Consider the following 15,888-nt stretch of genomic DNA (forward strand, 5'->3'; position numbering starts at 1 on the left):
ATACCACATGTCAACATGTAGAAAGCAAAGAAAGGACAGGAAAAAAAAGGATCCATGCGCAAAGGCTGTTCATTTGAAGGAAATTATTACACTGAAAGCGACGAAGAAAGAGGAATACTAACCAATAAGTACACTGGCTCTACGTAATATAATCTTCCTTCGTTCGCCTGCAGCTGTGGTGATGAGACTAGAGTCATCAAGATCTACAGGAGGAAGTAAAAAAAGGTTTCATTGAAAATCACCCACGTTTCCTATTAAATTCACTCAGTTGGTAAACTGAAAACAAAACTATTTGCTTATACACACTGAAGTTTAGTGAAGTAAATCGGGTAAGCAAGCTTAACTACTTCTGTCAGACTCTCTGATATGCTTGGCACAGCCGGCAAACGAGAAACGAATGGAAACCCCGATTGGCATAAATCAGTTTCAATATAAAAATCTGTCACTTACTTTCATCTCCTGGGGCGTTGGCCACAGCATCGCGAATTATCTCCATCCAACTGAAAACAATCAGGAGAGGTTATACGTTAACATATAAAACCCTGCACTCATGCAAGACATCGCCAGATGGAGGAAACAGCGACAGAAAATGACGGTATCACAAAAACAATGGTGCTAATGCAAAAGCTCAGCTAAGCAATAACTGATTTTCGTTCATTTCTCTGTTTGTTTGATTTGCCCCAAACCATTGCTTTTTTTCCTCAATTTAGCGGATATCAAACAATCTCTTTAGTTAACTAAAGGACTTGTTGTGGTCAAACCCGCACACAAGCAACAGTACATAGTGAAAACATTACCCAAACACAAAGAACCTCTTATAAAGAAGGTTTAACCCTTTAACCCCTAAGAGTGACTAACATCTAATTTCTCCTCACAAAATCACCTCTGAATCACACATTAAGGTCGTGAGAATAGAGGAAATGATCATCAACTAAAGAAGCTCTTGATTATCAAAAAAATTATTCTTGTCTGCACGTTAGGGAATGTACGGAGAACAGAATGGAGAACAGAATGGAGAACAGAATGGAGAACAGAATGGAGAACAGAATGGAGAACAGAATGGAGAACAGAATGGAGAACAGAATGGAGAACAGAATGGAGAACAGAATGGAGAACAGAATGGAGAACAGAATGGAGAATATGCATACTGATGTAGGGGCGTAAGGTTTTAAAACGACGGAGCAAAAGATCGCAGCTTTTCTTTACATCGCTGTTGTTATGTAGCTGATGTTACCTAGTCCGGGCCTAACCATCAGAAACGATCAAAAAAGAAAATTATCTTCACAGTTTCGAAACATCATCTCGTTAACAGGTGGCAAGAATTGACACACTTTTCATCTGTATGTATCATTTATGCGACCACAAATTCTCTTAACCTATTTTCAAGGAAAAGTGAAAGCTCGGCACTCACCGTTTCTTTTCGGAAGCCGATTCGCACACTATTTCGTACATCTCTGGTATTTGACTGCTGGGGCTCACAAGAAAGATGGCTTTTCTATCAGTTGCGACCTCCCGCACAATGAGCTTTTTAAGCCTTACAACTGGGGCCTTAACGAAAGAATAAAAACGATGTTGAGAATATGGTTTCATAATTTTCAACACCAATGATATGATGGATCGATAACTAAAACACTTTATCGTAAGCTCAGAGCTACCTTCATTCTTCGCCTGAGGTGGCTCTGAACCTTCAAAAATCATATGCTAATTAGGGCTCACCAGGCTTGTCTTTGAGTAACAGGCACATAAAGCTAAATTAAAAGTGTTTCAAAGACCCTTAGGAACTACTGTGGCAACCTAGCATGTTGAAACCGTAGCACAACTTATTGGGAGAATATTTCGGCATTTTATGATAATATTTTCACGGAAACAAAACAAAAACATGAGAAGGAAATCGATCCGTTACATAAGTAAACACGCTCCTAACCTTCTGATCCAATGACAGCAAACTGTATTTCTGATCCTTCTCCTGGAGGAAAACCAACATGTCTTCCATGACAAGGACTCGAGTTTCTGCAAGGTCAAGTGAACTAACAATCAAACATATTGACAATCAATAACGTTTGGAAACACCAAAAGAACGAGGTTGACAACGATTAGTAGAACTTTTAGTAAAGAAACAGTGTGCGTAAATAGCCCTAGCCTGCAGTGCAGGCGTCTTATTAGGGCAAGTTAACGCTAAGAGGCTCGCGACCGCTTATTCGACTGGCCATGTTTGATTTAGAGTGGACGGTGGGGGGAGGGGGGAGGGGGCGCGGAAAAGCGAAAAGACCATTGCCCCATCCTCCCTCCTCTCCTTCTTTTATGACCGTCGCTCACCCCCTTGGTACAAATATCTTTCTCTCCCCAGCTTTCTACTACGGTAAAAATCAAAGACGGCAGTTATAATTTTCTCCTAGATAATACTAAGCACTCGCCCGCCAAAATTTCGTCTGCTCTGCAGATTAAAATAGCCCACTGTAACTTGAGCAGAAAAACGCAAAAACAGTCATAAGTCCACCATGAATTTAAGCAAAATTGGTTAAGCGGACCAATTATTATCGAGCAGTTTTATCATTTTACGATTAGGAGACTTCGCTACCCTCGATAAAAGTTACTATTCACGAAAGGTGAAATGAAGGTTCCTGAGTATATGGTAATTCACTTAAAACTTTCCATAAAAGCCCTCTTTCTAGTTGTGATATCTATGCAATTGTGCAAAAGAATGCCATTAACCCTTTCACTCCCAAGATCTCATCAGTAATTCTCCTTACTGTCTGCCATACAATTCTTGTGATATTAGTTCAGAGAATTTGGTATTGGATCTACTAATAAACCCATAATTGATATTTTTCTTTATTCTCACAAACTACCTGCTAGATATTGTATTGATATTGTAAGGAGAAATTCTGTCTTGGTCACTTGTGGGAGTGAAAGAGTTAATCGAGTACAATGTCCATAGAATGGGTAAGCACTTTACCATTCAGTTTGTTCTTGGCTGTTTTCCACAATAACACACCATCGTGCACAAGTTTGCTTGTGTTTGCTGCGAAGTCGATGTTCTACAAAAGTAAGTTTGCAGTCATTAAAAGGGGAGAGATCTTCTTTAATGGCGTGACATTTTTATCTGGGTGGTGATTCGTCACGAAACTGGTGGCGGAAAAGTAATGGGTGACTATCCAGTTATTTATTGCAAGTTTACCTTAACTTTTCCATTCTTGAAGTTAACAGTTACTTTCAAATCCAGCTTCAATTTCATTTCTTGAAGTAACTACAATAGAGAATGATTCATGCATTTAAATATCGTAACCGTAATTCAGTATTACACGCCACTATCACATCAGTACCATTAAACTTTTAATTTTTTTAAGTTTTGGAGCTAATCGAGTCGAAAGGCACAACTTCGAATGACAGGTGGAGCAGACCTTCTCACAACTCTTCTTATCAGGAGAGTCACATTTTACAAGCCCGCCCTACTAACACACGCTGTTTCAAACAGTGTGCGCAGGCTTCACAAAGTGCCCTCCCTTGGTGTTCTCGGCTCGGTTAAACCTGAACCCTATTGTGAGAGGTGACGTCACCGAAAGAGACTTGCACACAACAAACCATACCGCGCGCGATTAAAAGAAGCAAGAGAGAATGCCTGGGGATAAGATTGGGTAAGCGTATGTTACACAGTGCATTGATCACATACCTTCTGTTTTTCGTAATCCTTTATCGTCTGATCGACACTTTGTAATATCATCTAAACGCAATAACAAACAAATCAAATTGTAACTAAACTACGACCGGGCGTTCGTTTTGATCGATTGAATAGTTCTTATTTGTTCACATATGTTTCGAATAACATCAAGGCGAATTATGAGGCGGCCTTACCTTAATAAGAGCGATGGAGTTCTTGAGCGAGCTAAAATCCGGTTTGGACTCTAAAGAAAAAAAAAACCAGCAACAAAATTGATAACATTAAATTGAAATGGGATGATAGCCTAGACAGGACTCTAAATGGACATAAAAGAACCCTATTTGCAAATTGTCTATCAGTCTTAGTCTTCGTCTTCGTCTCACAATACAAGGGATAGGTTGTTGCGTGACAAAGCCAAACAACGGCTGCGGAGAAGACTGCGAAAAAAAATTGCGCACATCACGAACTTGTATGAAATAATGAAAAGGGTAATTGAACAGGGTCATGTTGGATATATACGACGAAATATAATGTACTCCGCGGAATAATTTCACCATTTGACACGTAAGAGTTTATATAGCATCCAATTTTTACTAACAGTAACACCCCTAAATCAAACATTAAGGTCATGAGAATTTGAAAAAGGATCTGTAACCAAAGAAGCTATTGATTGTTAAACAAATTCTCTTTTCCAGCACCTTAAGACCTAAATAGGGAAGAGAGTGGAGAGTATACATAATGATGTTAGGATGTAAAGGTAATAACATACCCTTAGTAGTTTTCACGATAGCTTCGATGAGCATAGGATATTTGGTAAGCCTCTGAGTGACAAGCGTGATACATTCTGGGATTGACAGCCGTCGACAGTACTTGTTTGCGTTGCATTTCTATTCAAAATACAAAAAATAGTAGGTCCGCGATGCGGGCACGTGTGGCTTGGGAATTATACTCATGACACTAATTAGTCAAAAGAAACACGTTTTAAAAATAGATGAAGGTAGTAATAACTCAGTTTTGTAATTCAGTGAACATTACACCTTGAATAGACAAGTATACTAGGTAACTGGGCCATAATATTGGAGATTAGAGTGTAAACTGATAATCGTTACTAATTTTTATGTAGACGGTAAACAGTTACCTTTCAAAGGAAACTGTTTACCGTCTGCCCTACGTCCACCTTATAAGTAATAAAGTGGAAATAGCGCAGTCTTAAATCGAGTGTTGAAAAACCAAAACTAACGAAATCACAACGTGCAGTCAAAACGATGATTCACTTCCTTATTAGCCAATGAGAATTCAAAGTAAAACCAGCTTAACAGCGAAAAGCGCGGGAAGACGCGGATAACCAAATCGCGATCGGTTTTCGTTTTGTTTCTGATTGGTTGAGTAGATCGCCCGAGTTTCTGGCCAATCACAGGACAAATTAAAACAAAAGCCAAGTAATCTCGCATTACTTTCGACACTCACTTGAAAATTGCTCCAAAGGATGATGAATGACATTTTGAAGCATTCTCTAGAAATGCGTATTTTAACAAGTTCTACTTCAATTCCAACGTACTTTACACTTACTCGTTAAGCTACCGATACATACCTTGATAAAAACCGCAAACTTTTTATCCGTTCTTAGTAATTTCTGAATAAAAAAGAAAATCGCAACTCCTCTTATCAAAAAGCAAATGTTTTCTTTCGTACCAAACGAAAATTGAACATTTTAGTTGTTACACGAGAAGGCACGGCATCATATCGGTATTTTTACCTTATAAAGCTCAACAGCCTCCATGTGATTACTGCAGAACTCACCATACGCACTCTTCATTTTTTCACCGTTTTCTCCACTAAACTGTTATGCAACGAGAAGACTGCAATTAATACATATTCCGCGGGTACATTTTGTATTTCTCCCCTGTTTTCTTACCTGTTCTTCCAAGATATCTCCAATACTGTTCACTATAGTATCACCGTCTTCACTTGCCCTCAGTCGATTTAAAAAGTCGCCTATGTGAATAACAATGACACAAAACAAGACTGATTAAAACAATCGACCAAAAACGCTTTCAAACCTATCCTCACTTTTGAGTTGAAAAGTGTTTGTTTAAATTGTCGTGACTCACCATTTATCTGAAGCAAGTCATCGAGTCTCGGTAATATCTGATAAGCAGTATCTTGCGACAGATAATCTAACATTCCCTTATAAAATATCTGCAAACAAGAAAAAACATAAAAAAAAATAACACATTTAAAAACTCCAGCTTTTGATTTCATTAAGTAGAATAGAGGTGCAATACAGATTGATTTTTAAGAATAGTCGGAATAGAAAAGGATTGCAAAAGATCGAGTAAGAAAGTTAAAAGTTAACACGTTCAGGTGATAGAATAGTTTTCAGTTGAGCAACGGAAGTGATCCCGGCTTGCTTTGGTTCTGCTTTGTGATTGGTCCAGAATACTCGCGCAAACCTCTCAACCAATCAAATGCAAAACTAAAACCAATCCCGACTGGATCACCCGCGTTTTCCCGCGCTTCAAACAGGTTTCCCGTGTTTACTTTGAGTTCCAATTTGTTGATGATGATGTTACCGTATGCTCTGATTGGTAGTTGTGATTACATTTACTTGAGTTTTGGTTTTCCGACACCTGGTTGTAAACTGCTCTATAATATGAAAAATTTGCCCGTCAGAGCGATTAATCAGCTCTTTAGTTCTTACCTTCTGCATAATTTTTAGAGTCCTCACATGATGGACTTCAGTTTGTATTAATTCTAAAAGAAACCAAAAATAATACAAGGTAAATTACTGTAAAACAAGTCTGCCACACATCACCCCCAGAGTTTCACTTTGCCCAGGAAACAACAACTTGTAAAGACACATCTACCTTGCGAGCAAGCCTTCATTATTATCGCTTCGGCAGGAGAGTTTCTTCGCCCACGGGAAAGTATGAAGCATGAGCAACGCGAGCCGGCTAGGTCTACAAGGGGTCTGGTACTGATATTAGAGCCAGACCCCTTGTAAACCTCTACCGCGACTCGTCTCGAATCTTCCCGCAGGCAGAGAAACGCACGTCCTGCAGCCTAAATAATAGGGTTCTGCTCGCAGGCCAAGAAACATCCGTCTCACCATGAATCACATCTTGTCTCTTAATATCTTTTGCTGTCATCCTTTTGAGAATCTGAAGACATGAATGAAATGGAAACAACGTAAGGCGACTGTGTACAAGCCCTCTAGTTTGCACTGTCGAGTTCCAACTTAAGATAACATAGTACTTAGCAGGCTAGTCTAAGGAGTTTGATGTTGTCAATATACAACAATCTTCCTAGTTCTTTTCAATTAAATGACTGACAGTTTATTAAATTTGAAGGGGGGGTTTATGTAGCGATCACTTCCGGGAACTAGGGCAAAGTCTGGTTTCGCTCTAACGAAATGTCAGCTCTAAAAACTAGTGGCTAATTTACATTATAAACTTAGTTTGTAAAACCAAACTATCTTTTTCATATAATGACTGACTGCCACAGATATCCTGCGCGGAATGCGATAGAGAATATTCTGTTGCCGGATGTATCTCACTTGCCGAGATCTCAGACGATACCCGGATCACAACAGGTGACTGTTTTCAAATTATCGCAAGAGATTGCAGCTAGGAGCGATCGAACAATTACAGTAAAACAGAAACAAGAGGTACTCGATAGCTTCACCTTCTTGTCGATGCTAACGCTCCAAGCTTCTGGTTCAGGTTTAATGTCAAGATCAGGATCGCCTGGATGCTGAATGAACAAAATTCAGGCTCAAATGAGCAAGTTGGCGATCAGTTACGAGTAGAAAGAAACCACACATGTAAACATTCAAGAATGTTTGGTGATACAACTTTCATTTCTATTCACTGATGTTTTGAAAGTAGACTACAATAGCACGATGTCTCGAAATATCTAAAGAGCTAATGAAAGCTTACCTCATCGTCCATTTCTATAATGTAGAACAAAAAGAAAGTGTAAAACGTTAGATGGTAATAACATAGACTTAGATTTTAATAACAGAAGCATCAGATAACAGCGGAAATAATTCACGAAAACTAAATGAGTGCAGTGAAAGGTGCAGCTATAAAGCTTTGACGCCACACAGAAAGAAAACTCTCTAGAATTTTCTATCTACTTTATCCTACTGTGATTCTTTGTTGCCATTCAATGACAGCCATGGGGGGTGGGGATTCCACAGTTTAGCCATAATTCAAACCCCTGCTTTCTGACAAACGAACAAACGACTGATTGACTCAATGACTAACTGAGTCACTGACTGATTCACTCAATCATTCACTCTCTAGGGGATTGAATGACTCGTTGACTCATTGACTCAATCACTGATTGACTTAGCCTGGCGTCCTCACTGGCTGACTGACTGAATGACTGGGTAATTCAGTGTTACCGACTGAGTTGATAACGCAAATTAGCCACCATAAAGAGTTTTAAAGGTTAACGTTTCGAGCGTTAGCCCTTCACCTTCGAAACGCTCGAAACGTGAACTCTTTAGGTGGCCAATTAACATTATCAACTCAGTTAATACCACTAAAATACCCTGTTATACTCTCCCATCGACGCAGCACAACAGTTTCTTTAGAAACTTACCCACTTCTTTCATTTGACTGAATGACTGACTAATTGACTCATTAATTGACTCACTGCCTGACTGACTCACTGACTGAGGCTCTGTTGATTTACTCCCTGACCGACTCATTAATTGACTTACTGCCTGACTGACTCACTGACTGAGGCTCTGTTGATTTACTCCCTGACCGACTCATTAATTGACTTACTGCCTGACTGACTCACTGACTGAGGCTCTGTTGATTTACTCCCTGACCGACTCATTAATTGACTCACTGCCTGACTGACTCACTGACTGAGGCTCTGTTAATTTACTCCCTGACCGACTCATTAATTGACTTACTGCCTGACTGACTCACTGACTGAGGCTCTGTTGATTTACTCCCTGACCGACTCATTAATTGACTTACTGCCTGACTGACTCACTGACTGAGGCTCTGTTGATTTACTCCCTGACCGACTCATTAATTGACTCACTGCCTGACTGACTCACTGACTGAGGCTCTGTTGATTTACTCCCTGACCGACTCACTGTTGACTGACTCCCTGACTGACTCACTCTTGACTTATTGCCTGACTGACTCATTGACTGAGTTACTGTTGACTTCCTGCCTGACTGACTCATTGACTGAGTCACTGTTGACTTACTGCCTGACTGACTCATTGACTGAGTCACTGTTGACTTACTGCCTGACTGACTCATTGACTGAGTCACTGTTGACTTACTGCCTGACTGACTCATTGACTGAGTCACTGTTGACTTACTGCCTGACTGACTCATTGACTGAGTCACTGTTGACTTACTGCCTGACTGACTCATTGACTGAGTCACTGTTGACTTACTGCCTGACTGACTCATTGACTGACTTACTGTTGACTTCCTGCCTGACTGACTCGATGACTGACTCACTGTTGACCTATTGCCTGACTGACTCATTGACTAAGTTACTGTTGACTTCCTGCCTGACTGACTCATTGACTGAGTAACTGATTGACTCATCCTGACTCACTCACTTACTCACTGACCAACAAACTGAACAACTTTCTCACTGACTGATTGTACACTTACCCCCTTCATCATAATCTTCGTCATCTCCAGACGCATCCGGTGACACACTCGAACTAAGAAAGTAAAAAGCAGAACGTCAAAAGTCTGACCAGGCTGCAATTTGTATGTTAAAGTGGTACTAAGATTTCCTTCTATTAAAGGTAATTTAGTGTTAACAACTGGGTTGAAAACGTAAATTAGCCACCGTAAAGGGTAAAAAAGCTGACGTTTCGAGCGTTAGCCCTTCGTCTATCGCTCTGACGAAGGGCTAACGCTCGAAACGTCAGCTTTTTTACCCTTTACGGTGGCTAATTTACGTTTTCAACCCAGTTGTTCACACTAAATTACCTGCTATACTCTCCCACCGACGCAGCACCACAGTTTCTTTAGAAACTTACCCCTTTATTCATTTGCCTTCTATTAAAGCTTTGACTTCCCTTGAAGAACACAACTTTGCCCCATCGAATCAAAGGTTCACCACAATGTGTTACTTAAGAAGAAGCCCGCTAGAAAAAAAACTCACTTGGGTTTATCTTTGTCTTTTCCCTTGTCTTTGTCTTTGTTTTCATCATCCACTGTGAAGCTCTTACTTTAAAAAGAACGAAACAAAAAAAGTTGCCGAAGCAATTTACTGACACAGCGATTAAAGTTACACGTAACGTAATTACCACGACACAGTACCACTTCAGGGTGTACCTTCGAAATGGAAGAGGAGAAGTTGGTTTGGTCTGCACGCTGGATCTGGAAGACACGCCGCCTCGACCACCCCGTGTTAATAATCCAGGGTTAGGTAATACCGGAACCTGAAACGAGAGGCAAGTCACATGAAGTCAACATTATTCAACAGATATCGAAGGTCAACATAATTTACTAAAAACTCACAAGTCATCGTACAAGTCGCACGTAAATACCATGGAGCCAATTTAAAAAAAGCATGAATATTGTCTTATTTTGTAAGGCGAGGAGGCCGTTTCACCTTGGGGAGGGGGGGGGGAAGGGTACAGCTACACGTAGGCTATAGATAACTTTTTCCGGAAGAGGGGCCGTAAGGCAAAACTCAAACACGCGAGCCTGCGCGCAGGCTCAACAGACGGCGATAAGAGGTCTTATAGGCAGGAGTAGACCGCCGGTAACTGGCTATAATTGAAACCACTGCCGACTGACTAGAAAAAGACCAACGAGCTTTCTTAACAAAGGGGAATGATACCACACCATAGTCTCTGACTTCAATAAGCTCGATAGGTACCCAGTACATCACCTGAGTCAGATAGAAACCAACGGGTGAAGCAGCAGCTTTGTCCGGCATTACATACCTGTTCTCCAGACTTGGACAACTTGCTCGGAATTCCCGACGCTCTTCTTCCCAACGCGGTTTTGAGTTGTTCTTTAGCATCCCCAGGCTCCCTCTTACCGTCTTCGCTGTCTTTACTCCGAGAAGCTATTTAAAACACACTAAAACTGTTAAAAAATTACATCAAGAAATCTCGCTTCTTTGTTTACCTCAGACAAAACTATCCTCTAATGGAAAAAAAATAGAAAAAACCTGAAAGGGCAACGAATACCAGCTAGAGAACGAGAAAGGTTTACCCTTTAACTCCCAAGATCTAATTGTAAATTCTCCCCTCTAGCTCCTAAACATTTCCTTGTAAATTGGTTGCGAAAATTTAGAGTAACATCAAGTAAACAACTACTTTGCTGGATAATTCGTGAATGTTAAAGGGGAGAAGTTATATGAAGTTATATGTAGTTATATATGTAAATCACTCCTAGGAGTTAAAACTTTAAAACTTCAGGGTGAAGTTGCAACGGATGCACAAACTAAACACAAGAAATGAATGCGCCAATTTGGTCTATAGTCCGTATCTCAACATGTCTTAAACACAGAACTCCTTTCTCCTTTTATAGCTGCCAGAAATTTTGTTGCGTAGTCTCCATTCATATACATCTGCCAAATAACAACTGTATTCAATACAATGAAATTAATTATCGTTGACACGAGTATCAAACTTACAGAAGCTTTTTTCTTTTCTAAGGCTGCTTCTGTTGCTCCCTTTCTGAATCTTTGGAAGTTCTCGTTTTAACTGCTGAAATGGATTAAAAAAAACCATCAGGCGCTGCTCTGGGGCATTGGTAACCGAGAAGTACTACAAAACCAATGAGCATAAACAGAAGACAGTACTAAATTTTGTACCTTAGTTGAGGACTTGCTTCCAAACAGCATGCTAAAGCGTCTGATACCCTTTCCAGGTTCCTGCTTTTCCTGTAATAAAAAGAGTGGTAAAAGTCAGTACAAGTTAGTTTACTACGGCTAAGGAGTGCTGAAATCATCATCTGACCACTTAAGCTAAAATTGGGGGACAAAGAAGTTTCCTTAAAGAATCCTACGCAATATGAATACAAAGAATCATTTCTTACTTATTTCACACCCAAAAGCATTGAAACGTACAATATATGTTGAAAATACATTGAAGTCTCAAGGAGCAATGGGAGTTTAAAGTTAAGAAAAGCTGATTTCAAGAAGCGCAGAAAATTCGAGCGCCTAAGTAAGCGAGTAATAGCTCATGAGTAATAGCTTATATAATCCCGGAAGACTTTCGACACTACATTAAAAATTGTTTCAACTTCAGAACAAAATCTAGAACAATCGAATTATGATATCATACTAAGACGCCACGCAAGGCAGCGCTAAAAGCAAACAGAAATGAATAGTGGTCATTCAACCTACTACCTATGCTATTGACCTCCAATGAGCGTAAAGGAAGTTACATGAGTGGGCCATTTGCATGGATTATCGTGACAAGTCTAGTACTCGAGTCAGAGTTTCAGATGATTTCACATTTTAAAACAATTGATTCGAACGCATGACAAAGAAAACATCTGATCCATTCGTATGGATTCAAAACTTCACCGCTGAGCCACAGGGGACTCTTGACGAGCTACAGTGCCACTATTGTGTATGGCAGCATTACCCGCGTTTGACACGCGAGTACAGAATTCCCACGCATTTCACGCGCGTAAACTTCATAAATCCCCTATTAGCTCCATATGTGACACGCCAAAGTTAATACGCTGAGCACTGTATCAGTTTCTGGAAATGTGATGAAATACTGTTTGTGTTACACATCTAATGCTTGTTCACTTAGAATGCCTTCCAAATACCTATGAATTTACCATAATCGGTGCAGATATTTCGCAATATTACATGAACCAGGAAATAAAAGTAAGTTTTTTCTACCTTTTCCGCTTCTTCTGAATCATCCGCGCTTAATTCTGGACCACTGCAATGGGAGCAACATAACATCACTTACAGGATTAACACAGTAGGTTGCAGAGAGGTAAACTACACATTTCTCGTTTTTTTAACATTAACATATACACAAAACGTGAAATTACGAAACTAATCTGGTTTTTAGTTTCGAGTTTGCCAACCTCAAGGGGGTCGAAACATTTATATGTTCCTTTTTTAATGCAAATGATTACAAATGCACATTTTTTAAATGTAAATTATTGAATTAAGTTTTCCAGGGAGTTCACGACTTGTAAACGAGCGAAGGAAAGATTCCCGAATCCAATAACGACAGCGATGTGAAAGCTGGGTTAACAGAAAAGAGGACTTCGATAACTCGAATATGTATGACTGTAAATGGTTTAAAGTAAGTTATCAACTGAAACCCACTGATATGTTCAGATATCATATTTCAACCAAGCGTTGCTTCCACAGATTAGTCGTAATAGAATATTCCAGCATGCGCATTATGAAACCAAAGCAAACATTTCACTGAATAATCTATAAACCACTCACTTTACGCCGAGAAATTCTTCCAGTGACAATCTGTTACTGGCTTTCTCTTGAGCTTCCCTACAAAAAAAAATTGTCATACAATATAAATAAACTAAACTTCTTTATCTTGTCTTACAAGAACCTTTTTTTAGTCGTTAAGAATTCTTAACACCACAGTATTACCGAAGATTCGCATTTGTGGAAAATCGTTTATATGTTTTTTTTACCATAATTCGCTGCTAAAATTCCTTAAGAATGTATCAGCCTTAAAAGCCACCCTTCCTGTTAGCTGTCTGAAAAAAATATTCTTGTTGTAATTTTCATTTAATGGTCAGTCAGAAAACAAGAAACTCATCGTATGACAGTGAGTGCCCTATTCAAGTATTCAGTCACACTCCAAAAATCCTCTAAGTCTCCAAAGTAAAATATCAATTGTTAGGAAAATTTTTGAGGATCTCTATATCTGTTAACAATCCCATTTTGTCCAACTAATCAAGTGGGAAAAAAAACCAACCTGTTACGTTCAAAAAACGCTACAAATTCTGGTTTAACGGTTTAGAACTCATGTTATTTAAAGTAAGGTTTTTTTTTTTTCAAAAAAAAAAAAAGGGAAAGAAAAAATTCATAGAAACCTACGCGTCTGTTTAGTTGTAGGTATACTTTTAGGATTGTTAAAGTACACACGATAAACTATCATCTTGATAGTTTTTGCGATTTTCCACTGATTAAACAAAGAGCAAAAGTAGTAACCGAGTCTCACTTCAGACCATATTCCAAAGGAAATCCCTTTTAAGCTATTAAATACGTTTTACACTCAACGCATCTAGTCTTCCGGAGTGTTTTGATGGAGACCAAATAGAAGCTGTATTTAATGTTCAAGTGAGCACACGACACATGATTGGCTGTTTCAGGATTCTCCTTAGATCTGCGACCGAGGGAGTGAACTAAAAATAATTCAGGAATAAGGCCATAAGGATCCAGTCTCTTAGCTCATGCCCTCTTTAGTTAGCATTAACCTCACCACAGTACTCAGATGTGTTGTCTTTCTCTTTAAACATTACCTTATCGTAGCTAGAGCATGCAAGGAATTCCACTTCTTTGGTGTTTTAGCGGTTAAACGCAGGTGTCGTCTTTTTTGACTGAACAAGAGAATGGTGGCAAGGCAATGCAAGACATGTTATATGATTTATCCTAAAGTTTTAACATTTCTCTTAAAATTTAGCAAAGTAAGTATAGAAGGAAATTATAGATAGAGCGTCTTTTTCAGTTTAAAATATTTCATGTTGTTCTTTAAGGTCAAAACCTTCAAGCTTTTTCTAAACCGTTTTAAAAAATTAACTGCTTAATGTAACATTAAAATCAATAGTTGAATAGTGATAAGCTAAGTTGTTTAAAAGTTTCGTTCAAAGATGGATCAAATATCAATTTTCAAACAATGAAAAGAGTTACAAAATTAATTTACAGGTGCATGCAAATGGAAACAACCAAAATATTGCGAGATTTTTAACGGTTAGAACTTTGGATGGCGAGATAAAAAAAGTTATAATATACAGAAGGTTATTATTTTTACTGCTGTCGTTTAAGATCACATGTCAAAGTCAAAGATTTAACATATTTCATATCAGTATCGGTTCGCTTACGTTTAACTCGACCTTCTTTTTATCAGTTAATACGAAGAAAGATAGCAGAACTCACTCATCATTCAAGAAGTCCATCAAAGACATCTGTGTCTCAGCCTTGGAAAGACTTCTCTTCTGAATCTCGGGGCTAAATTGGGATCTACAGACAAAAATGTTTTGTTTAAGTGACAAAAAGAGGTTGTTGTGTCTCAGAGGCATATACGCCTAATAATGCATGAAGAGCCCCCCCCTCCCACCCCTAGATGGGACGCGATACTCGCCAGTACCCATTTATGTTCCCGGGCAGAGAGGGGTACTATGAGCGTAAAGTGTCTCGCCTTCATTTTAAGACCTTACTAGGGGTTGGGACGGGACCTCTCAATCCAGACTCAAGTGTTTAATACAGACTGGTGTACGTAATATAAATAAAAGAGTCAAAAATAGTCCAGGGGAGAAAACTAAAAGCAGAAAAAATTCAAATAAAGGTTCTTTGCTATAAACACACTTTTTAAGAAAAAAATAGGTTTTAATAGAAAAGGTAAAATCACTTTTGACGAAGGAAAATCATTTCATATTTTACTTACCCAAGCTTTTTGTCCTCTATAGGATTTCCTAACAGTAAAAAATTAACTTACGTTAAAAAAATATGTCAACGACCTGGTTTAAATCACACTTGAACTATGAATTGTCTTCTATAACCCCGAAGAACAATCTATTATTTCGATATTCAGCTTTAACCTGTAAACCTCAGCCTGAGGCCCTGGGAACTAAACTAAAGGATTAGTAAGGATTAATCCCCAATGCCTTGTGGGGACGTCTACGGTCAGGGCTGTGATATAGAGGAGACTGGGGGCCACAAATCGCTAACTTTTATCTTTGAGCAACCCATAAAACTTTAAGTCATAATTCTCAAGCTTTATGAGACAGTGCCCTGGATATCCAAGACATTGGTCACTAGGCACCCAACGATTCTTTAAAGAGCACAGCTTTCATTGACCAGATAGACAACGAATTTTGTAGTAATAAAAGCAGGGTATTCTTAGGAAAATAATAGGTATGAGTTTCTAAAAAAGCTGTGGTGCTGCGTTGTTGGAGTAGTCCATTGTGTTCTATCAACTGAGTTGATAAATGTAAATTTTCCACCTTAAGAGTTTCTGAAGAAGGGAACGAAACGTCAGCTTCAGAAACTCTTTAC

At 39.0% G+C, this 15,888-nt stretch overlaps 1 protein-coding gene across 4 annotated transcripts in view; it reads right to left on the minus strand.

Annotated features, from left to right (window-relative positions):
• The window catches only part of LOC113683482 (rho guanine nucleotide exchange factor 28-like), a 29,252-nt gene that overhangs the window by 3,161 nt on the left and 10,203 nt on the right, over nucleotides 1-15,888 (minus strand). Inside the window, exons 13-40 of one of the 4 annotated variants that reach the window (XM_089203266.1) lie at nucleotides 15,278-15,305; nucleotides 14,770-14,853; nucleotides 14,136-14,213; nucleotides 13,096-13,152; nucleotides 12,529-12,571; nucleotides 11,485-11,553; nucleotides 11,305-11,374; nucleotides 10,607-10,731; nucleotides 9,990-10,096; nucleotides 9,817-9,882; nucleotides 9,315-9,367; nucleotides 7,597-7,610; nucleotides 7,343-7,411; nucleotides 6,768-6,819; nucleotides 6,360-6,412; nucleotides 5,770-5,857; nucleotides 5,574-5,653; nucleotides 5,415-5,498; nucleotides 5,250-5,291; nucleotides 4,428-4,545; nucleotides 3,853-3,902; nucleotides 3,671-3,721; nucleotides 3,179-3,247; nucleotides 2,957-3,038; nucleotides 1,925-2,010; nucleotides 1,412-1,548; nucleotides 451-500; nucleotides 123-203 (exon numbers count right to left, since the gene is read on the minus strand). In XM_089203266.1, the coding sequence (XP_089059392.1) occupies nucleotides 123-203; nucleotides 451-500; nucleotides 1,412-1,548; nucleotides 1,925-2,010; nucleotides 2,957-3,038; nucleotides 3,179-3,247; nucleotides 3,671-3,721; nucleotides 3,853-3,902; nucleotides 4,428-4,545; nucleotides 5,250-5,291; nucleotides 5,415-5,498; nucleotides 5,574-5,653; nucleotides 5,770-5,857; nucleotides 6,360-6,412; nucleotides 6,768-6,819; nucleotides 7,343-7,411; nucleotides 7,597-7,610; nucleotides 9,315-9,367; nucleotides 9,817-9,882; nucleotides 9,990-10,096; nucleotides 10,607-10,731; nucleotides 11,305-11,374; nucleotides 11,485-11,553; nucleotides 12,529-12,571; nucleotides 13,096-13,152; nucleotides 14,136-14,213; nucleotides 14,770-14,853; nucleotides 15,278-15,305 (1,986 nt within the window). Of the gene's footprint in view, nucleotides 1-122; nucleotides 204-450; nucleotides 501-1,411; nucleotides 1,549-1,924; nucleotides 2,011-2,956; nucleotides 3,039-3,178; nucleotides 3,248-3,670; nucleotides 3,722-3,852; nucleotides 3,903-4,427; nucleotides 4,546-5,249; nucleotides 5,292-5,414; nucleotides 5,499-5,573; nucleotides 5,654-5,769; nucleotides 5,858-6,359; nucleotides 6,413-6,767; nucleotides 6,820-7,342; nucleotides 7,412-7,596; nucleotides 7,611-9,314; nucleotides 9,368-9,816; nucleotides 9,883-9,989; nucleotides 10,097-10,606; nucleotides 10,732-11,304; nucleotides 11,378-11,484; nucleotides 11,554-12,528; nucleotides 12,572-13,095; nucleotides 13,153-14,135; nucleotides 14,214-14,769; nucleotides 14,854-15,277; nucleotides 15,306-15,888 lie in introns of all 4 variants that reach the window. The other 3 variants (XM_089203265.1, XM_089203268.1, XM_089203267.1) reach the window with 3 other exon arrangements.

The sequence above is a fragment of the Pocillopora damicornis genome, chromosome 4 (genome assembly GCF_964200805.1).
Source record: "Pocillopora damicornis chromosome 4, jaPocDami1.2, whole genome shotgun sequence".
Classification (NCBI taxonomy): domain Eukaryota; kingdom Metazoa; phylum Cnidaria; class Anthozoa; order Scleractinia; family Pocilloporidae; genus Pocillopora; species Pocillopora damicornis.